At 46.8% G+C, this 24,205-nt stretch overlaps 1 protein-coding gene across 2 annotated transcripts in view; it reads left to right on the top strand.

Annotated features, from left to right (window-relative positions):
* The window catches only part of PCBD2 (pterin-4 alpha-carbinolamine dehydratase 2), a 164,030-nt gene extending 156,111 nt beyond the window's left edge, over window positions 1-7,919 (top strand). Inside the window, exons 3-5 of one of the 2 annotated variants that reach the window (XM_063928730.1) lie at window positions 1,005-1,085; window positions 3,425-3,507; window positions 7,804-7,919. In XM_063928730.1, coding sequence (XP_063784800.1) covers window positions 1,005-1,085; window positions 3,425-3,460 — 117 coding nt within the window. In that variant the 3' untranslated portion in view covers window positions 3,461-3,507; window positions 7,804-7,919. The remainder of the gene's footprint in view (window positions 1-1,004; window positions 1,086-3,424; window positions 3,508-7,803) is intronic. The other variant, XM_063928729.1, reaches the window with a different exon arrangement.
* The last annotated feature ends 16,286 nt before the right edge of the window (window positions 7,920-24,205 follow it).

The following is a 24,205-nucleotide window of genomic DNA, read 5'->3' as shown; positions in this document are numbered from 1 at the left end:
CCAGGTATGCCCCACAGTGCTGTTACTTACCCCTCCGTCGATCCCGCGCTGTCTTCTGGAGGGACACGAAGCACACAGCGTGCGCGGCTCTCCTGTGTCCCTCCTGCATCTTCGGCGGCCGCGGCGGGTCTATTATAGGAAGTGCCGGTTCGTGATCAGAGGTCACGAACGGGTATTTCCTGTAATAGAACCGCCGCTGCTGCCGCCGGAGATGCAGGAGGGACACAGGAGCGCCGCGCGCTGTGCGCTCCATGTCCCTCCTTCACACTGCTCTGCCTCTGCCTGCACTGACTCGAGTATAAGCCGAGGTGGCTTTTTCAGCACAAAAAAAAGTGCTGAAAAAGTCGGCTTATACTCGAGTATATACGGTATATATATGTATATATATATATATATGTGTGTATATATATATGTATATAATATAATGTGTGTGTGGAAAATAAATATATATACCATGCTGTGGTACCTGGTAAATGTAATGTAATGTAATTCCGATTAATGGCACTCAGCTGTCTCTTTTAAGAATCAAATAGTTACACCATAAGGTTCCTTCAACGTTTCGGACTTTCTATGTCCATCTTCAGGCAGCACATACAACAAGTATATGTGCTGCCTGAAGAAGGGCAAATAAAGTGCCGTTAATCGGAAATCTATCTATCTATCTATCTATCTATCTATCTATCTATCTATCTATCTATCTATCTATCTATCATCAATCAGGTAAATAGTGTTCAGTCTAGCACCCCGCACACACAACCTGGGAAGCTCCTCTTTCTTACCTGCAGTGTCGCTCTCTGCTTTGGTGCTTCTACAGTTATTAAAGCATTTTTATTGGACTAAACTGCACCAGTGATAGGTATTTACAGAGACCTTGCATAACAGAACGGTGAAAAAGACCCCCTGCTCATGCCAGTTTTTACAGGACAACTAGCCAGAAACACTCCCATTAACAGCGTCTCAATGTTAGCCCAGCCTCTGTACTATTTGTGTTTCTTTTCCGTCAGGCCTTTGGATTTATGACTCGTGTGGCCCTGCAAGCAGAGAAAATGAATCACCACCCAGAATGGTTTAATGTGTACAACAAGGTAATTCATTACATTCATATTCCATCACCTGAGCTTAACCCACTGTTGCATTTTTTTTTCAGAGTATCGCTTTACTGGGTTTTGTTGCTCAGATGGGAATAACGCTTCCTGCTAAGACTTCCACGCCTCAGACTTGCGAGCTTATGACATAGGAATAGTTGTCAAGTGTCATAATGGATTTGTCCTCTCTGCACTATCAGTACATTCAATCACATGTTACAGCAGCGCTACAACCTCCTAACAGTGGCACAGTGTTCACCCAGGCCTGCATAGTAGCAAGCCGTGGCAGGGCCAGCCCTCTTGAATTTCACGAGCAGTAGTGCTGGCTGTATATATGAGATGAAGGTGGAAAGGTTTCCAGCAAAAATAGGCTAAGCAGAGCGGGGAAGGGGGAAAGAATCCCAGGCATTTCGCTTTGCCTACTGAATTGATTGTGATGTAATGTCATGTTCCTTGATTCCAGTAATTGCTTTTAAAGTACAGTCCCAACATGTGTAGACCTTTATTTTGTTACTGTTGTTTTTAACGCGTTTGCTCCAAATAGACGATTTTCCCATCGGGATTTAAACAGACTGGTTTTGCCTTTAGAAAGAAAAAAAAGCTGCTTTAAATCCTGCTGCAAAAATCACTGATAATTACATTTCCCTAAATGTAATAAGTCCAGTCTGAATTTTTATAAAATTGTACAGACAGCTCCCTTTTCCAGTGCCCTTTTCCTTTTTATTTGCATATTTTATTTATCTTTATTACTAATTAAAGGCGGGGTTTGCACTCATGTCCAACAAAAGGAAGAGTTGGCACTGCAGTGCACATACTTGTATTCAAACAATCTTGTATTGAGGCATAGACGCATAGTTACCAACGTTTCACAGGGACCTTTCCTCAGGGTGCAATACATTGTAAGAAAGTTTTTATTTCTTTTGTATTTAAATATGGAACACTATAATGCAATTACCCTGTAGCTAGAAGTTGCTGAAATGTTTTTGTTGAACATTTTAATAATTTTGTAGCCGTTTCATTGGGATGCTGTCAGGAAACCGACGCCAGAATCCCAGCAGCCGGTGAAGTACCGACACCCAGAATCCCGACACATGCTTGGTATTCCCACTTGGTTGGTGGCTCCACGCCACCAACTGAGTGGGAATAGAACCTGGTGCGAGCAAAGTGAACCACCGGGCATGGTGTGTGTTGAGTGGACTCCCTGCCGGGAAGCCGCTGACGGTATAGTGACAGAAGGCATCCCATCTACCAGGATAATCCTATGTATCCCGTTTCATCTTTGGTGTATGTTGTGCAGTGTTTCCGGCATCCATCTCGCTGCCTGCAGATGATTGGTCAGAGAACGCCATCTTTTTGAACATATTCACTTTATGCTGCCTTTGCTCTGGCCCAGTCAGACTTCTGTCATTAACTGGATGATGTCAAGCTACCATGACTCTGAGCTTGGGGGGTATTGGGAAATTTTCCAGGATGATAATTCTCAAGTGCATTATTATGCTATTTATTTAGAGAAAACATCACTAGTAATTATTAAGCATTTGTGTTGGAACTTATACCCCTTTCACATCGCACTAAAAACCCGGTATCGACACGGCATATTGCCGTGTCGAAACGGGTCAGTGTGCGATGTGAAAGGTCCTTTGCAGAATTAGCGGGTCGCCTGACCCGGTAATTCAACCCGGTAAAAAAGAAGGGTTATTACCGGGTTGAATACCGGGTCAGGCGCAGTGTGAATGGGAGCCGTTCCGATGCGATACGGCTCCCATTCACAGTATAGACAGAGGCGGCGCAGGAGATGAGCTCATCTCCCAGCGCCGCCTCCACACCCGCCCCTGCTGCTGCTGCGCCCCCCGCTGCTATGGCAACCGACCCAGTATATTGCCGGGTCGGAAAGCCAGCAGAGGAGCGCAAATGCCGGATCCCACCCGGTAAGGACACGTTTCTCTTACCGGGTAGGATCCGGCATTTGCGATCTGAATGCAGCATTAATGTCCTGTGTTAAACGCTCATCAACACCATCCCCCCCCCCTCCCCCCCCCCAACCAGCAGCAGCGACTTACATAACACAATAACTTATCTAAATATACCAAGGCCAGTCAAGTATTGGCAGGGCAAAATGGAAATTATTATTCAATAAAAAATGGACGGTGGCGAAGAAAGAAGGGCCAGTTACTGCATGCACCACCTGCCTGGATATTTTACAAAAAAATGGGATGATGATGAGGGCCTTCTGCCAGTGCACTCAGAGGTGGATGTTCTGCCACCACATTAGACTTTGAAATGGGGGCTTTCTGCCAGTCCAATCAGCTGTGTGTGTTTCTGCTTTTCTTTCTTTAAAGCCAACTCAAAATGGATTTCCAGAAGAAAGAGACTGACTACTCAAACCTATTATTGCTAACAACCCTCCACCTAAAGCCATAAGGTATCTGTTAGTGCAACTATCAATAAAAACTCACCCAACCCCCTATTACTGCTGCTGTTGTCAGGGATCACCGAAGCCTTCCCTGTTTAAAGGGGTTTCATTGTTTTTCAGGCATATGAAAGGCCTTCTGAGATGGTTGTGTGCAGTGCTTAAAGTGGTCCTAGGGAGCTGGTGGAACTCACCAGGAGCCCCCCGCCTGTGGCGCACGCCACAAAAAGGGGCGTTGTCTCAAAAAGAAAGGGGCGTGGTAACCCAATAGTATCCCCAGTTCAAATTACGCTTCACAGTAGCACAATCTTATTCACATTACACCACATAGTAGTGTCCCTTTTTCAAGTTATGATGCACATTAGTGCCCCTTATGCAATGCCCACTGTAGTGGTAGAGCCCGCAGTGATAGTGCCCCTTATGTAGAGCCCATAGTATTGGTGCCACTTATGCAGTGCCCTCAGTAGTAGTGCCCCTTATGTTCCCAGAAGTGATACCCCTTATGAAGTGCCCCTATGCAATGCCCTCAGTAGTGCTCCATGTAGTAATTTCCCCAGTAGATATGTCCCATTTATTTATGCTCCCAGTAGATATGCCCCTTTAGTTTTCCGCCTGTAGATATGCTCACAGTAGATATGCCCCCTTATGTTTTGCCCCAGTAGATATGCCCCCTTTAGTTATGCCCCTTGTAGATATGCCCCCTGTATATATCCCCCCTTTAGTTTTGCCCCCTGTAGATGTGGCCCCTGTAGATATGCTCCCTTTAGTTTCCCCCCTCTAGATATGCCCCCTGTAGTTTTGCCCCCTTTAGATGACCCCTTTAGTTTTGCCCCCTTTAGATATTACCCCTTTAGTTTTGCCCCCTGTAGATATGCCCCCTTTAGTTTTGCCCCCTCTAGATATGCCCTCTGTAGTTTTGCCCCCTTTAGATATGACCCCTGTAGATATGCCCCCAGTAGTTATGCCCCCTTTAGTTTTGCCCTTTTTAGATATGACCCCTGTAGATATGCCCCTAGTAGTTATGCCCCTTTTAGATATGCCCACTTTAGTTTTGCCCTTTTTAGATATGACCCCTGTAGATATGCCCCTAGTAGTTATGCCCCTTTTAGATATGCCCACTTTAGTTTTGCCGTCTGTAGCTATGCCCCCTTTAGTTTTGCCGTCTGTAGATATGCCCCTTTAGTTTTGCTACCTGTAGTTTTGCCCCCTGTAGATATGGCCCCTTTAGTTTTGTCCCCTGTAGATCCCCCCCCCCCCCCCCCTTTAGTTTTGCCCTCTGTAGATATGCCTCTTTAGTAGTGCCGCTTACACACAAAAAAACAAACACAAAATATACTCACCTTAAGACCCGCTCCTGCGTCCGACCGCTGACGTCCTTCTTCCTTGCCGCCCGCTCCTCGGATCCGCACGCCGCACACTGCAAAAGCCGGAGCTCACTCCTGCCGATGTGAAGAGGAAGCCGGGCGCCTTCTGGTAATACAATCTCAGTGGGCGCCCAGTGTCTCCCTGCATCGCCGGCTAACATTGTGGGTTAGGTGAGGCGGAACTGGTTCCGTCTCCAAATGGAACTGACGGAACGCAGTTCCGCCTCGTTCCAGCTCACTATAACCTCTGGTTGTGTGGGGAACATCTTGTTTCACTCACCTGGACCAATTGTCTCCACCTTCTTTTTTAATGCATACTAATGATGAATACTTTTAAGGGAAGATGTAACAAATCTTCAAAAGAAGTTGAGTTTTAGCTATCATTTACATCTTGCACCGTCTATAAAATGGCAGAAGCCAAGAAGTTGCTATGGCCAACACCTCTATTTTAGCTCTCAAAGAATTGATTAACTTTCCCTCTATTTTAGTATTTTTGGTGTGAGAATTTCATAATGGTTTTTTTTTTCTTTTCTTTTTTTTTGCACCTTTTGCAAACAAAAAAAAGCCCTGCTTGGAGGAAAATTTGGAGTACGTTTGTGCGTGTGTTTCTCCGGCGCTGGATATCATATATTTTCTTTAAACATAGACTAACAACGTACAAGCTCTAATTTAAAAAAAAAAAAAAAAAGTATATTTTTTGGGCTGTAGTTGTGGTCAGAATTATTCCCATATACTGTAGTGGAGATCAGTTAGGAGCAAGTTTGCAAAAGTCGTTAAATTCGCCTTCATGCGCATACCCAAAATTTGCACAATTCAATTAGAAAAAAACAATTTGCTCTGCTTTTGCGTATTTTGGGGGTCATTCTGACCTGATCGCACGCTTAAATTTTTCTCTGCACTGCGATCAGGTCAGAACTGCGCATGCGTATGCACCGCAATTCGCAGGCGTGTCGTATGGGTACAAAGCGGATCGTTGCTGAGCGAAGGATTTTATGAAGAATCCATTTGCACAGCCATACGTATGGAGATTGACAGGAAGATGGCGTTTGTGGGTGTCAACTGACCGTTTTCTGGGAGTGTTTGGAAAAACGCAGGCGTGTCCAAGCATTTGCAGTTCGGGTGTCTGATGTCCATTCCGGACAAGAACAGGCTGAAGTGATCGCAGCGGCTGAGTAAGTTCTGAGCTACTCAGAAACTGCACAAAATTTTTTGGTACCGCTCGGCTGCACATGCGTTCGCAAACTTGCAAAGCGAAAATACACTCCCCTATAGGAGGCGACTATCTGTTCGCAGCGCTGCAAAAAATAGCTAGCGAGCGATCACCTTGGAATGACATCCTTTGTCCAAAGACCGAACTGGGAAAATAGCATTAAAAAAAAATGGGGAGACCTTCTTAGACCCCAAAAAATTGTCAACTTTGCTAGCAGAATCATATAGAAAACTGTTAGTGGGCATAAGGAAAGTATGTAAAAAGCTTACAATTTTTCATTTAATTACAAAGTGAATTTAATGAAAAATGCAAAAAAAAAAGTAGAAAAAAGGTGGTTTGGGGGGAAATTGAGGCCACTTTAATTTTTCTTTTAAAAATCTAAAAAAAAGATTAAAAGAAATTACTTTTCATTTAAATACTTTTATTAAATTCGGGGAGCATAAACTAACAAAAAAAGTTGATTTTGGGTTACTTTGAGGCCATTTATGTTTTTTTCAATTAAGCTTATATAAAACTTCCAAATGCCTAATTAATCATTGGGGTGCTGGGGGTGCAAGGGGTTCTGAAGCAAGTCTCAACATATTTACCTTAGAATAAAGAACTTACCTACCTTTTCACCCGCTCAGGGGTGCAAACAAAAATAGGCAAATTTACTTTGACAAAGGAATGCGAGTTTGGAATTAAACTGTAAATATAATCAATTTCTATTTTTTATTTTACTATTTTTATTTTAAGTCTTACTATTTTTGTATAAAATATGTGATACCCAGCACCGGAAAAAAAAAACCACACACCTTGATCCCTAACCCCCCTACCCCTAACCATCCTTTCTCACAGGCTAAACCTAAACCCAACCCTCCCCCCCACCCTCCCGCAGCCTAACCCTAACCTTCGGTGGTGCCTAACCCTAACCCTCCCTCCCTGCAGCCTAGCCCTAACCCTCCCTCCCCGTAGCCTAACCCTCCCCGTGGGTGCCTAACCCTCCCTCCCCGTAGCCTAACCCTCCCCGTGGGTGCCTAACCCTCCCTCCCCGTAGCCTAACCCTAACCCTCCCTGTGGGTGCCTAACCCTCCCTCCCCGTAGCCTAACCCTAACCCTCCCTGTGGGTGCCTAACCCTCCCTCCCTGCAGCCTAAACATACTCCCTCCCCGAGTAGTGTCTGTATTCCTGCGTCGGTATTTTGACTGCCAGGATCCCACCCAGCATTTAATATGTCAGCATTTTTTGTAAAGTTGAATTAAAAGTTATTAGGGGATCCGGTCTGAAGATCGACACTGTCTAGGTTGACAATGTTTAGGTCGACCACTATAGGTCGACAGTCACTAGGTCGACAGGGTTTCCAGGTCGACAGGGTTTCCAGGTCGACATGTGCTAGGTCAACAGGTCAAAAGGTTGACTTGAGTTTTTAAAAAAAAAAATCTTTTGTTGAACTTTTTCATACTTAACGATTCACGTGGACTAAGATTGGAACGGTAATTTGCCCGAAGCATGGCGAGTGAAGCGGTGCACTAATTGGGGTTCCCGGTCACTCTATGAAGAAAACGACACAAAAAAAAATATCTCATGTCGACCTGTCAACCTGGAAACCCTGTCGACCTAGTGACTGTCTACCTAAATATTGTCGACCTAGACACTGTCGATCTAATGATCCACACCCAGTTATTAGACTGTTCATTAATGTTCTATACTAGTAATTATTCGGATGTAATTCATGCGTATGCTTTGTCCATACAGGTTCAAATAACCTTGACGACACATGACTGCGGAAAGTTGACCAGAAAAGATGTGAAACTCGCTCAGTTTATCGAAAAAGCTGCAACTTTCTAAAAAATAAACTGTTTTTGATTCTGTGCATGTATTAATGTGTTACTGTATGAGTGTTATTTACCAGATATCATTGTGCCCTACCATATGTGCAGAATACAACGGTGTAGGATTTGGGTTAGTGCAGAGGCTGTAAAGACAGTCTGAGGTTAGAAAAGACGTAAATGAACCAAGAGAAAGTCAGCTGTGTGTAATGTTCTGATCAATTGGCATCAAACAAGTATATTTGTTGGAGAAGGAAATAAAAACATTTTAATTTCTATGTCTCCGTCATGGTCATGGAATCTACCACCAGGAAGCCAATCAGTCGTTAGGTTTGTGGATACACGTGAAAATGAACATGGCAGGGAGAGATCGCGTTAGTGCCAGGATCTTTATTCACTGAAACATTTTGTGTTTTCTTCTACCAATACGCTTAGCCCATAAATAGCCCTAATCTGCCTGCCAGGATCTCCAGAGATTAGGGGAGTCTTCCTTTGAAGACCAGAGTACCCTCCCACATCACACCCTCTTCCCTACTAAAAGGTGCTGAGAAGGGGTGCCATGACATGATTTGCCTTACAACATGTTATCATGGCCTCATGGGTTCTCCAGGAGGGGATTTAAAAAAAATTTTTTTATTTTTTTTAAGTAGCAAGTAAGGTTTATCTGTATCAATGGGGCAGATGTATTAACCTGGAGAAGGCATAAGGAAGTGATAAACCAGTGTTAAGTGCGAGGTGATAATGCACCAGCCAATCAGCTCCTAACTGTTAATTTACATATGGGAGCTGATTGGCTGGTGGCTTTATCACCTTGCACATATCACTGGTTTATCACTTCCTTATGCCTTCTCCAGGTTAATACATCTGCCCCTTTGTTTGAAAAATTACAGTTAGGAGCCGATTGGCTGGTAATTTATCTCCGTCTGCTTTATCTCCATCCAAGGCTTAGTAAATAGACCCCATTAAAAAGGTCATAAGTCCCATGGTATGTACACAGAGGTGCTGTTGCAAAAGAGACGCACTGTTTCTGAATCAGATGCGCTGTATTATGGCCATGTTATTCGGGTATCACGGCCGTGTTGCAGAAGTGGTTGCAGACTCGGGTGCTTAATTGCGTACGTTGGAAGCCATATTCTGGAGGACAATCTGCTAGTATAGTGCAGGTACAAGTTTCGATGCTGCATCCATTGGTTCTAAAGATACACCAAGCAAGATTGCTGCATCTAAAGATGCACAAAGTTGGCATCTGATTCCATACACATTCAGATGCAGGCTTGTACACCAGGGGAAGGGCTGATACTAGCAGCGTACGACTAACTCAGATCGTAAGTTCCCTCCTTTGCACTATTTTCTGTGTGTAGTGGCATAAGCCCCACCCCTCCAGTGACATCATCTTGCAATGTCACAATGATGTCATTGTAAAAATTTGGTAACTGTTAAATCAGTGGTAGTACCAGATGTAGCGCAGTCCAAAATTCAGATAGGAGCAACACCAACTCCCCTCGAACCATTGCCAAACATCGCCGGCCGGGACTCCCTGGCAGTTGGTGTGACTCCCCTATTTGAGTTTTGGACTGGGCTGCGGCCTCACCTCTGGATCCGCCAGTGGGTTAGATACTATTTGTAATAAACAGTTTTAGATGCATTTGTATATTTCTATTTGTACAGTTGTCACTGTGTGAACTTCTAGTAGCTATGCAATGGAGCGAGTGTGTAATAAACAGATGGCCAGTTACTGAAACGTCATAATTGATCTATATTGTAGACAGATATTACAATTGTGCAGATCTTTATATAATTCCTTTGTGATAAGATAACACGTTTGCTTTTAGTATCCAGGTGATAAATCAGAGATTAAGGTGAACTCCTCATTTAAGGCTCATATTTTATCTTGTTACATTGCACAAGAAATTCACGGAAAAGCAAAGCACCCTATAGATCATCTATATATCTGTCAGTTTCTAGTGTTCACCTTCTTGGCTCATTTATATACTTATAGCGCAAAATTAATAAAAAAAAGAATCTCTTCTAAAATGTAAATGTTCACATACTAGTAACTTGGGAAGCATCTGTTTTAAATCAACTTAAATATGATTGAACGTCATGTGTTATAAGGGTGTAGCTACCATAGGTGCAGGGAGTGCATCTGCTATGGGGCCCAGAGCTGAGTGTTGATTATCTTCAGCTATATACTTTTTTTCACCATTGGGTGGTCCATAGCGAGCCTTACAAACTTTTGCCCTGGAGACTGTAATATATCTAGTTATACTCTTGGGCCTGCTCATTGTAATGTGGTGTAAAATGTAATGTAGCCCAATGTGAAATTGAGGCACTATAATGTGGCATAATATGAACTGAGGCACTATAATGTGGCATAATATGAACTGGGGCACTATAATGTGGCGTAATATGAACTGGGGCACTGTAATGTGGCATAATATGAACTGGGGCACTGTGATGTGGCATAATATGAACTGGGGCACTGTATATCATAGTGTGAATTGGGGATACTGTGTTGTATAATGTGTACTAGCAGCTCTACAATGTGACTTAATGGGAATTAGGACACTACCAGAGGGCATAACATTACCTAAGGTGCTACTATGGTTCAGAAAATAAACTAAGGCACGATTATGGGGCATAACATTAACACCTGCTGTGGAGAGGTGAGTCTCTTGAACAGAAGCGGGCAAAACGTCGATCGCGATCTACCAGTAGCTCGTGGAGCTCTCGCTGGTAGATTGCGATCCAAGTGTGACTTGCCGCCTCTCTGAGTCTGGAGCATTCCCAATGATGCATTGCGGGGATGATGTCAGCCGCGCACCCGCGCAATGCACGATTGGGAACGCGTTGTGAAGGGGCCTGTGCGTCTGCTGGATCTGGTTTGATCCAGTCAGCACCGGCAGCAGCAGCGGGGATCCAGCCAGCCAGGGGGATCCAGCCAGAGGGGACACACCCAAGCCAGCTAGCATAAGCTAAAGTAATGTTAGTGTGGGCATATCTGGCACTGTGGGCACATGGCACTGTGAGGGCATTTGTGTATCTGGCACACTGGGGACATATTTTGCACTGTGGGGCATATGTGTATCTGGCACTGTGGGGGCATATGTGTTTGAGGTTTTTACCTGTGGGGGCCAATGTGTGATTTCATGCGAAACGGTCATTAAACTCTGTGCACCCTTTTTTGGGCACCTGCCTGTGGCGCACGCGATTATCCCGCCTAGGTAGATCACAAAAGCATTTCAGCTTATAAAGTAGATCACGACTCCAAAAGTCTGGCCACCCCTGCTCTAGAAGCGTTGAGGCAGGGGCCCCTTCAAAGTGTTGCTATGGGGCCTACAAAGCTCTGGCTATCCCCCTGATATGTTACTTAAGTATAAAATACATCCAATAAATATTATCACATTTATAGTTAATTTGTAATTCTTCCTCTTTAGTTGTTAGCAAAATGCTGGTTCTCGGATCAGGATCTGTGTGGCAAATGTTTTCCTGGGGGGCAAGCACAAAACACCAGTCCATGAGCATCAAAAGGGCTGGTCTTCTCGTCACCCAATATATTAATAGGGCTACAGTTGGTAATAATCCCTGCCATTGCAGCTTGTTTGTCAAGCATTGAGGTGCTGCTTCCTGTTCTGTTTACACCTCACCTGATATTATTACAGACATTTTTTTTATTCTTAGAATAAAAGAAAGTCATATTTAGAAGTAAGCTTTATTAAACCTGAAATTCCCGGCAGACTGAGGAAAAGAGACTTCATCTGAGTGTAGTATCAACACAGAGCAGCAGCCATTTTCTTGTGGTCTGAACCCCCCCACAAGAAACGTTGTTGGAGCTTCGCTGATGTACAGTGTCTTTGGAAAAAGTGCAGTTTTGGCCCACTCCGGCTTGACTGCTTCTTGGCATGATATAAATCTAGCTGTAGCCCTTCCACCCCCTCCATATAAAGGTGGCCTGTGACTGAGTTCAGCTATATTAGTGGACTTCCAAGGAGGCGGTGATCCAGTCTAAAGGGTACATGCTTGTTGGCCCAATTCCTCCTGCATACATATAACTATTGATCATTTTTGGTAGTACATCTACATTTGTGTGTTATACTACATTTTGTGACTAGTGATGTAGGGCTAGATGCCTCATTGCTTGGAGAGTGATAAAACAGAGAAATAAAGTGCCAGCCAATCAGGGCCCAACTGCCATGTCACAGGCTGTGTTTGAAAAATGGCAGTTAGGAGCTGATTGGCTGGGGCTTTTTCACTCCATTTTATCATTTTCCAAGCTATGATGCATCTGGCCCTTTATCTCTTTTCATAATATTAACAGTAATAATTATTAATATAGCAGGTTTTTGCCATTGCAAGGTATTTTGTCCAATGCTGCACATCGTGCTAAAGCGTATGATGCTATGCAGGCAGGCCCCAGAACATATAACACAAGTCCAAGCAGCCATTGCAGGTGCTCTTGAAGTTGAGAGGATGTCACATGAGCAGTGTCAGTTGGAGTAGAGAAGGGGTCTGGAGAGGCAGAAAGGGGAACAGAGGAAAAAAGAACAGTGAGAGACATCCATGGTGCTATTAAGTTAATGAAAGCCCTGGACAACAAAATTGCATTCATGTCCTCCTCCCATCCCTTCCCAGTCCCAAACACTAATTTTATCTTTTTTTCTATAAAAATGTACAATATATCACAAGTATGATGAGCAGGCAGACAGCGGGCATTGGCGGCATCGGACAGAGATGCAAATTAGTTGGCGGTGGCAGCGGGCATCTACTCAGGGGCAGTAGCGGGCATTGGCTCGGCGGCGGTAGGGGTCATCGGCAGGATTCGGCAGACATTATGGCTGCAGTGCCTCACCAGCCACTGACCTCACCGCACGCCACTGGTTATCTCTATTATCTGAATAAACCAATCATTCTTGTTAAGTGCTGTTGTGTGGACTAACGTTCCTATCTGAAAACTGTTGGCAGAGTGTTGTGGTGTCAGACACTTCACCACACTGGATTAAGCAGTCCTTTCTTTTTGCTCTGCAGGCCCTCTAATACAATTATATTTTAGCCCACGTTTCTTTTGTCAATACTCTTGTCATTGATTTTCCCATTGCTTGTGGTGTCCTTGCCTCTCTGTTATGGGGTGTGTCTTTACATGATCAGCATGTCAAGCAAAACATCACAAAACTAAAGGTTCAAATCACCTGCATCAGAACTGGAAGGCCCACAGTCTGAGATAATCCACATAATATCAATATCCCGCTTTGCATCTGTGTGCCATGACTCAACACCATTTCATGGTACAACATCATGACCCAGGCGTTTTTAGGCAGCAATGCCAACCACTGTGCAACAGCACTATTTACTGATGCCATGACATGTTTAAAGTGTTCAGTGAAATAGGGTATAGCACATAGCTGTCAATGAAAGCAAAACAAACCTAGCTAGGACCTAGCTAGAAAGACTGCGTAGGTCATGAATGTGGCCGAAACAGCGTAAACTCACCGTCTGGGCTTGCGGCACGCCTCTTCATGCAACACGCTGGCACAGAAGGGGTTACAGTTTTTTGTGGGAGGAACTTAAGGAAAACTGCCTGGATTGTGATTGGCTGGATTCTGTATAGGGGCTGGTCTGACATACATATAGTCTTCAGACCCAGGACATTCTGCCTCTTCCAGTTTTTTCCATGAGACTGATAAGTATACGGATTTCTATTACTTGTTTCATTTCCTTCTCATATCATCTCCCTTGCTCTTTTCTCTCTTGTTCTTTCCCTAATCTTCCTTCTATCTGCCCCTGTGTCTCTTCTTTTGATGTCTTTTTCGAATTTATTTTTTATAGTAATAGCATTTGTATCCTGTTAACTCCGTGTATTTTTCATATAAGCTCGTGTTCCATGCTCGTATCACACATACATGAGCAACCCCGGCGCAGTGCGGCCCTCCCGTCCGGCTCATGGTCTCCAATGTGGCCCGGACAGGCCAGGGTAGGCCTGCTGCGCCGCAGTGCAGGAGACCTGGTGAGTGCGCGGCCGAGCTCGGCCGCCTGCCCGTGCACACTTCCATCCTCTCTTTCCGTCTCCATACCCGCCGCTAGCTGCGGCCGGGGACGGAATGCCGGGGGGTCCGGGGGCGGCTGAGGTGGCTTGCCAGGGACGGAGTCGTTCCGTCCCTGACCCACCGCTTGAGGTAGCCGGGGTAGGCCTGCCGCGCCGCAGTGCAGGAGACCTAGTGCGTGCGTGGCCGGGCTCGGACGCCCGCCCGTGCACACACTTCCATCCTCTCTTTCCGTCCCCGCCGCTAGCTGCGGCCGGGGACGTAGCGCCGGGGGTCCGGGGGCGGCTGAGGTGGCTCGCCAGGAACGGAGTCGTTCCGTCCCTAACCCACCGCTTGAGGTAGCTGACGGCCGCACAAGTCACATGGGCCGGGACAGCGCTTCAGCCCTACCGCTCGGCAACTCCCTACCGCCAAGGGGGGCAACCCCCCCCAGATATATATAGGTGCTGTTTGGGGGCCTAATGGTTAGGCACTTGGTTTTTATAATTTGACATGGGTTTTATCCCTTACTAGGAAATTTTTAATAAAAGGTCAGGCCATGCTAAAACTCCCCAGTGGGGGGTCGCGCGGCAGCCGGACACGATGGGTCCGTGCGGCGCGCGCGTGGCGCATGCTGTCATCCCTTTGGTCACCAGGGAGGCCCATATTAGGCCTGCCCCCGATGGTGAAGATTATCAAATGCAGGCCAGCGGCGTGCAAATGCAGGCCAGCGGGCACAACGCGCCCGCCCTTCTGCGCATGGCCTGTCGCCGCCGTCGGACCTTGCAGGGCCCGTCGGCAGGGGTCGCGCCACGCCCGCCCATGGGTCGTTAGCGCAGCGCTTAGTTCTATAGCCAGACGTGGCCGCGCGGACCCTGCCGGTCACGGGCAGGGGCCCCGGCTGCCGGTCACTCACCCCAGGCGGGTGGCGAGCGGTCTGCCCCCCCCCTTGCCCGTGTCCAGACTGCTTCCTATGCTGCTGCGGACAGCCCTCCGTCGAACATTGTGCTGCCCCCCTTTCTAGCAGTGACTAGGCTCCGGTATCTCGTCCTTAGGCCAATGTTCGGGATCGGAGGAGGGCGAGGCGCAGGCGGTTATGGCAGGATTTATTACAGCGGGACGGCTACGCCATGATGCCAGACAGTGATGGATCTTCTAGATCCTTGCTCCCGACGGGTGGTTTGCGAACCTCCCGTGGGGCGCGCGACTCGTGTGTTGGGTCTGATCTTCGGCCGCCTTCACCGGCGGCTGCCCCCTTGGTGGACGCCACCGTCTTGTCCGCCATTTGTGCCGCTGTTGTGTCGGCAGTGGCTCCCTTGTTGTCCTCCGAGCCCGGTGGACTGGGGCTGCCCACTGTTTCTTTGTCGGATAACAATGTGCGATCTCTTTCGCCACTCCTGTCCTCTGGGGCCACGGTCCCCCCGCCAGCCCCGCTCACAGCGGCTGCGGGACCAGTGGGGGAGCATGGGAACAAGGTTTCACTTTTGTCTCACCAGCCGTGGACGTCGGGACAAATCTGGAGTCAGTCGGTGCATCCACCAGCCGTCCGGCGGTTGCAGGGACCGATGGAGGACCCTCTCGTGCAGGTTAGTCTTCATCGGACCCTGACTGGTCCCGGGGGAGCACCGTTACTCCCCCGAAGTGGATTTAGATCGAGTACTCAGTCCCGGTCCTCTAGCCGGGGCGCAGTACGCGTAGGGTTTCCAGCGAGCGCAGTATACATAGGCATTGGGGCACAGACTCTTCCCTTGCCTCCATCGTCCTTAGAGTGTGTGTCCTCCTCCTCCGGCTTTGCACTGGGTCAAACAGCTCGAGCGCCGGTATTCCACCTCTTCCACCTCGCACGTGTCGGTTGCGTCGGACACCGTTCACTGCGCCAACACTGCAGTGCACCGTGCTCTCCGGCCCTGGGTCCGGGAGCGGATCCATAAGGGCCAATATGTCAATATTTTGCTCTTACTAGCGATGCTCGTATAGCCTTGCTTTCGGCTAAGCAAAAGGGCCGGGGCAGCAAGGACGCTTTGCGCTCCTACCCGACTTGAGTTAGGTACATGTTGATCTTTGCGGCGTGTTACTTACAGACGCGCCCGGACGAACACTTGAACATCGTGCGCCATCAGTTCCTTATACACGTGCTGTACCATAAGTACGAAGGGTCGGCTTGGCCACGTTACTATGAGGACTTCCGGCGCAAAACTGCACGGGCGGCAGATCTATAACTTCGGTAAAAAGGATGTGGAATTGTGCTCGGAGCGGCCACAGGGTTCGGCCGACGCTTAGGACTGTGGTACATCGGGACGTTGGGCTCAACGACCTGCTCTCGTTCTGCCGGCTTTTGAGGGGGTCCACCAAGCGAGGGGCATAGTTAATGCTTCGCTTTCAATACTGCCCAATACGGCTTGGGGCGGCGGCAGCGTTTTTGTCACTCCTACATCAGCTGTGGCGGAGGCCACGGGATCAAGGACTGCCCCACTCCAGGGCACAGGGGTAATTATGGCCCGCAGACCCGCGGCCCCAGGCGCTGGCCACAGCCCCCACCCCAATTAGACTACGGGCACTCATACCCTGGCTGCGACGGTACCCGCGGGCGGTGGACGCCCTATTCTTACACTCGGGTTTTGCATCTGGTTTCCCCTTGCCGATACATGGACTGGCGGGTCCCGGGGCTAGTACGAACTTACGTTCGACTCGGGAGTTTCCGGCCGTGCTCCGGCAGAAGGTTGTGGCTGCAGTGTCGTTGTGCTGGATCATGGCCTTTTCCGGGACCCCCCCCCCACCCTTACCAGATTTGGTCTTGTCCCCCGTAGGCATAGTGCCCAAGAAGTCCGTGGGCGAATTTTGACTCATCCGTCTTTCCTGTCCTCTCGGGTCATTGATTAATTAGGCTATCCCTATTATCAGGTAGGGTCGTTTACCTATCTGAAAGTTTGATTCGGCCATAGACGCCATTCGGTCGTTTGGTCCGGGGCCAGTGATGTGTGGATTGGACATCGAGTCAGCGTTTCACTCCTCCCGCTGCACCCTTTCGCCTTTCGATTTATGGGTTTTCAACTGGATAATGGCTAATACATTGACCGCTGCCTCCCTGTGGGTTTTTCTCTCTCTTGCGCATACTTCAAAAGGTGCAGTTCTTTCCTCCGCTGGGGTATGCAGCAGGCTCCTTGGGGACAAGGTGTTGCGTCTTCACGATGATATCCTCTATGGGCTCGCCGCGGGCAAGCTTACTCTACAACAGGCTCACTCCTTCTTGGGCCTGTTTCTTTTTGCTTGCAACGTTACCCCCCATGGGTAAGGTTTTTCGGTAGGAACTTGGAACGGGCGACAGTTGGGATTAAACGCCCGCATCATTTTCTTGGTTTAGCACTCGAGGGATTTACGTATTTTGGACGAATTTATAGTTCGTTTCACCACCCCCCTGGAGCTTTTCACGTCCGCCTCTGGTGCTTGCGTTTCTTGCTGTTGCTGGATATTTTTCCCATACTGGGCGCATTGGAGCTCTGGCGCTATGCCCTGCGTAACAAACAGGTGGTCTGCTGGTGCGACAATTTGGCCGTGGTTTTTGCCATCATTAGGCAGGAGTCCACATCCTTGCCGGACTGCGGGTCTTCGCACAGATAGTCTTGCTATGCGGGGTTGAACGACATTACGTTGCGAGCCAAGCATGTCCCGGCCGAGCGCGACAAAATTGATGATACCCTTTCTCGCGGCAACTAGCAGTGGTTTAGGCAGTTGGCTCCTGCAGCTCTAATCCAAGGGGACTTCTGTCCTGCTTCTGTGTGCGGATTGGAGGATTTAGCCCACAGGTCTTTGGCTCCTGCAACTTTCGCGGATTATCTGCCCGCTTGGGAACGGTGGAGTCGTTACCTTCTGGAGAGGGGCCATAGCGGTAAGACCCCTCACAAGGCAGATGGCCCATAGTTGCATTGGATTCGGGATGTCTGGGATGGTGGCAGAAGGCCGATCCCTGAACATCTGGGCAGCAGGCCCTCAGGGATGGTGGCAGAAGGCCGATCCCAGAACATCGGGGGCAGAAGGCCCTCCAACATTTAGGTTATTATTTCAATTATACTTTTGAGATATTTTATTTTCATGTGCTCTCCGCTTTCTGCTATGTGTGATTAACATTTTAACCGTCCCTTCGTTAGAGAGGGACTTTTTTCATCCCAGTTTAGATTTAATTGGCCTTCCTTTCAGTCCATAAAAGCAGTCGACGTACGCCCCGACGGTTTGGGGTGTAGGATTCAGCGCTCACGATACGAGAATACGGGGATACCATACGGGGATACGTGGTTCGCCTCTTCGTGGCGGCCTTTACAATGGCCTTCCACGGTGCGTTCAGGGTGGATGAGCTGGTGTCCGTCTCTCGGACTTTTGCCTCGCCCATGCTGGCGGCCCACATCGTCGTATGCCCCGACGGTTTGTGGTGTCGGATTCAGCGCTCCAAGACTGACGTAGCCGGCTGGGGGGCTGTGGGTTCGAATGGGTCAGGCTCGTGCGCAGGGCATTTTGTCCGGTTGCCGCAGCCCAGGCTTATTCGTCCGTACGGCCTCCAACGCCCACCGGGTGGCTCGTCCATTGTGACGGTTCCCCGTTGACCAGATATCAATTCCAGTCAGTTTTGGGACGTTGTCTTTGGTACCTGGGTCTATCTCCGGCCGACTATGGGACTCACTCTTTCCGCATCGGCGCTGCGTCAGCAGCCGCTGCGGTGCGTTAGTCCGAAGTCGAAGTCCGGGCACTGGGTAGGTGGAGGTCTGGTGCAGTCAGACGCTATATCAGGCTTTTTCCTCCAAGTGTGCCCCTTTGAGGACTAGCCGCTCGTCGCAGTTGCACTTTGCGATTGCGGGGGCCTTGAGGAATTTTTGTTTTATCGTTGGTTTTAATTACAGCTTTTGCCGGCTGACGAAGTTTTGCGTTTTTGCCTCAAGTCAAATTGGGCGACAACCCCTCCCCCCCCCTCTGTTAGGGACGCAGGTTAGGTTACCCATTTTCTCCATACCATATTTCATTTATTACCCTCAGTCACACCCTTCTTTTGCAGGAAGGCGGCTAGACCCACGCTTTTATATGGCTTGTCGGCCGTAGGTGGCATAGATCTGGTGCGCCGGGTCTTGAGGTCTTTTTTAGCTTTGTGTCCTGTTTTATTTAGTTTGGGTTGAGTTTAGTTTTCTTAGTGTTATGCTTTGATTAGTGAGTTGAGTTTTCGGTTCAGGTGGCGGTGGCAGGTTGGTAACCTGGCAGTTGGCCGGTTTCTGAACGGTTATTTTAGTTTAACTTAAGGACTTTATTGTTAGTAAGTTCGGGGGAACTTTTAGGTCTTTTTATAGTCTTAGTATTAATTTATGGGCACCACCGTACCTGGTGGCCCATATGATAGACCATAAACATGTGTGGATATCGGGGCCGGAGGCCCAATTTTTTACCCCATAGGGGCGGAGCGTACCTCCGTCCCTACAACTGTTGGTGGGAAGGGGTAGTGGCAGAAGGTCGACCCCTAGCCTTGGATTTTGGATTTCCGATGTCTGGGATGGAGGCAGGAGGCCGATTCCGGAACATCTGGGGCAGAAGGCCCCCTCACACACATATGTTTATTGCTCTATTTTGTCATATAATTTTGGATCACCCTTATTAAGTTGTTTATCATGCTTAACCGTTCTTCTCCCCGCCACCTTAGTTAGAGAGGGAAGTCTGCATTTTTAGTTTTAGTATTAATAGGCCTTCCTCTCAGTCAAAATAAAAAGCTGACCCCTTTCACGCCAATTACGGTTGTTGTGTCTTTATTTACTAAGATAAGTGTGCTTGAGTGGCGTGCGTATGCATCTGACGTGTGAAGTGTAATGTTTTTGTTGTCAAATTTGTACACTGCACAACCTGTCGTAAAGGAAAAATATCAGAAGTCGTCTGTATAAAAGCACTTGGGCCTGATGTTGATTGAAGCTGCGGCTGATTACATGGCTGTGCTTTCTGCCTGCCTACCTTTCTATGTTAATGTAAACACATCCATCTCCTGAGGAAGGTCGGGCTGCCCATCCACAGACACATTTCTGTTCAATGCCATGGCCACCCGTTTCTGGCCAACAGTTCATCTGTCAATGGATGGATCATTCTGTCTGCACTGTCAGTCTCCTTCCGTATCGTATGGTATAGCACATGCGCGGTCTGCGATTGCTTTCTGGACTGTATGGACAGTTTGCAGATATCCACTTGTCCTGTCCTCATGTGAAATCATTCCCTTGGTTCGTAGTCTTACTTTGTCACTTGGATAAAACCAGAATATAAACTCCCTTTTGCGGTACTCTGCCTATCGCATGCTGTAACTAGCAGCAGATAATTTTCATGCCAACTCGCTTATGAAGAATTCAATATCCTTTAAAAAAATAAAATAAAATCTTGAAATTAAACAACGAAAAACGCATGGAAAAATAAAAAATACTATGCCCGCCACCACAAAGTGAGGCACTTGTCCTCTTTGACAGTTGTCCAAAACCCCCACTGGGCACCTTGGATAAACCTAGATGTGGTTAATTTGTAAATTAGTACCCCGACTCTTGGTGACCCATGCTATGACCCAGAAGATATGGGTAGAGTTGCAGGGCCTGATTTAGAGTTAAATGCTGATAATAATAATTGAAAAAGCAGCAATTTGCTCCTGGAACAATCGGGTACGGTTCTTAGAAGCTCTTTAGTATAATTTTGTCTTTATAGCAGACCCCCCTATATATTATAGTATACCCTTTCATTGATCAAATTGACACTTACAAAGTTGGAGGTTGAATTGTACATTATTATTATCCCTCCAAAATTTGTATCCTTGTATCTATTTTTTTAAGAGCATCTTCCTCAGAGATCAACTATAGGGAATCGCTAGTTATTAGCAGCCGGAGGGATCTTTGGGAAGAAGAGAAATAGGTTCAAAGACTGTCTTTATTTTAAAAATATAACATTATAAATACAGTCAGAGCATGAAGGATGATGTTCTATCCAGACATCTTCAGTGCAAGATGAACCCATGAAGATGATGGGGAAGATACAAAAATTACCAATCAGCTTCTGTCATTTACCAGACACAGCCTGTAACATGGCAGTTAGGAGCTGATTGGCCGGAACTTTATCACCGTCCACTTTATCTCCATCCAAGGCTTAAGGGGTCATTCCGAGTTGATCGCAAGCTGAAAATGTTCGCTGTGAAGCGATGATGCAAAAAAAAAATGGCACTTCTGCGCATGCATATGTGGCGCAATGAGCACGCGCGACATACTTTCACAGCGGCAGATGTAGTTCTAGCGAAGCTCTTCAGTCGCACTGCTGGACACAGAGTGATTGACAGGAAGAGGGCGTTTCTGGTTGTCAGTTGACCGTTTTCAGGGAGTGTTCGGAAAAACACAGGCGTGCCAGGAAAAATGCAGGGCGTGTTCGTGACGTCAAAACAGGAACTGAATAGTCTGAAGAAGTGATTGCAAGCGCTGAGTAGGTCTGGAGCTACTCTAAAACTGCACAAAATTATTTTGTAGCCGCGCTGCGATCCTTTCGTTCGCACTTCTGCTAAGCTAACATACACTCCCAGTGGGAGGTGGCATAGCGTTTGCACGGCTGCTAAAAACTGCGAGCGAACAACTCGGAATGACCCCCAAAGTACATCTGCTCCACAGCCTGTAAAATGACAGGAGCTGATTGGTACTTGGGAGTCTATTTACTAAGCCTTGGATGGTGGACCGAGACAAAGTACCAGCCAATCAGCTCCTAACTGCCATGTAATAGGCTGTGTGTCGAAAAAAAAGAACAGGTAGGCGCTGATTGGCCGATACTGTTATCTCCGTCCACTTTATGTTCATCCAAGGCTTAGTAAATGGACCCCTGTATCTCTTTCCACTTCATTGCTTCCCAAGGTTTGATACATCTCTCTAGTTTCTATTATAGCCCGATCATCCTCCACTATTTAAGATGTATTTCTTTAGATAAAAAAAAAAACAGTCACACCCCAGCAGAAAACGCCTCTCGTATTGTTATGACACTGGGGGCAATTCTGAGTTGATCGCAGCAGCAAGTTTGTTAGCAATTGGGCAAAACCATGGCCCTCATTCCGAGTTGATCGGTCGCAAGGCGAATTTAGCAGAGTTACACACGCTAAGCCGCCGCCTACTGGGAGTGTATCTTAGCTTCTTAAAATTGCGACCGATGTAATCGCAATATTGCGATTACAAACTACTTAGCAGTTTCTGAGTAGCTCCAGACTTACTCTGCCTGTGCGATCATTTCAGTGCTTGTCGTTCCTGGTTGACGTCACAAACACACCCAGCGTTCGCTCAGACACTCCCCCGTTTCTCCAGCCACTCCTGCGTTTTTTCCGGAAACGGTAGCGTTTTCAACCACACGCCCATAAAACACCGTGTTTCCGCCCAGTAACACCCATTTCCTGTCAATCACATTACGATCGCCGGAGCGATGAAAAAGCCGTGAGTAAAAATACTATCTTCATTGTTAAATTACTTGGCGCAGTCGCAGTGCAAATATTGCGCATGCGTACTAAGCGGATTTTCATTGCGCTGCGATGAAAAATACAGAGCGAACGACTCGGAATGAGGGCCCATGTGCACTGCAGGACGGGGGGGGGGGGGGGGGGGGCAGATGTCACATGTGCAGAGAGAGTTAGATTTGGGTGGGTTATTTTGTTTCTGTGCAGGGTAAATACTGGCTGCTTTATTTTTACACTGCAATTTGGATTTCAGTTTGAACACACCCCACCCAAATCTAACTCTCTGTGCACATGTTACATCTGCCCCACCTGCAGTGTAATTGCTGCCATGATTAACTGCTGAGATATATACAGTATATATATATATATATATATATATACAATAGGCTAGAACCCACAGCACTCATACATCCGCGGTGCCAGTGGTATTGTGACCACACCATTTAAATAAAAAAATCATACAAATTCAGCACTCACCTAATATTAACACTTAAAACTGGAATTCATCTGAATTCAGGGAATGCTAGTTCCAAAATATTGCAATAGTTTGTTAAGCTGACCGGCCCCTTCACGGCCATTCCCATTTGGTCAGTCCCTACAGTGACTTTCAAAAATCTGAGCATTGCTCTCAAGCATCTTTTGGATCTCAAATACACAGTATGCTTCTATCATGGGTTTAGGCCCTGTCTCACTCTTTTAAAGAGACAGGAACCACACCCAAATATATATATATATATATATATATATATAAGCGTGAGGGTAATCCGCAGCACACGGTAATAAAAGCTATTACTACTAACCATAGTGACCAACTAGTGGCCCGTCATTTCATGCAGGCGGGGCACAGTTTGGCTACATTACGGTACATGATCATTGATCATATACCAATAGATTTAAGACGGGGCGATCGTGCCTCTAAATTGTTGAAATATCTCCCAAGGGTTTGAATGAGTTTTCAGCATTTCTGCGTGTATTTAAAATGCTCATTGGATTTTGTTATATGCCATTGTGTATATCTCATTTTTGATATGTTACTTATTATACTCCCATAGAATGTTTCTGTTTGTAACTATCAGCCGATTTTATCTTGTTTTTAATGTTATTGTTTGGCTCGGATTCATAGCAACGGACGGGTGGTGATGACGTCACTTCTGTGCGTCGTCCCCCTGTTTCCGGACGCGATCCCTGCCATGTGGGTGAGACGGGATATAAGGTCAGTTGTATGTTTGTATTGTTGTTGTGCCTGAAGACGATATAATAAATATCAAAACGTTGCAGTTATTCTGCCATCTCTCGTTTGCATTTATTACCGTGTGCTGCGGATTACCCTCACGCTTATATTGGATTTCGGCAAGAAATACCTAGCGCTGGCACCGGGACTGTTAATCTCTTTACTTGGAGTGCTCTCCGTACATTGTGTTATATATATATATATATATATATATATATATATATATATATATATATATATATATAAATAATTTATTTATAGAAACCCCCCTTGCAAAATCCTGCGTTTACTAATGGGTAATTCTAGGCATGCACAATATCAAATGCTGAAAACTGTGTAAGGAAAACTAGCACTGCATGGTATAAGAAGACATTCCGTTTTGCACAGGTGTTACAGGTAAGAAACTGCTGTATGTTTCAGCCATGGTAAAACATTGAGGGGGCAGACAAATGCCCAGATATATGAATCCTTGGAGTGATAAATTGCATGGTGATAAAATACCGGCCAAGCAGCTCCTAACTGTCATAGTACAGTCTGTGTTTGAAAAATGACAGGAGCTGATTGGTTGGTACTTTATCACCGTGCAATTTATCACTCTCCAAGGCTT

Source organism: Pseudophryne corroboree, chromosome 6 (genome assembly GCF_028390025.1).
Source record: "Pseudophryne corroboree isolate aPseCor3 chromosome 6, aPseCor3.hap2, whole genome shotgun sequence".
Taxonomy (NCBI): domain Eukaryota; kingdom Metazoa; phylum Chordata; class Amphibia; order Anura; family Myobatrachidae; genus Pseudophryne; species Pseudophryne corroboree.
Note: the sequence above shows the minus strand (reverse complement) of the source record. Positions and strands in the feature narration are given on the sequence as shown.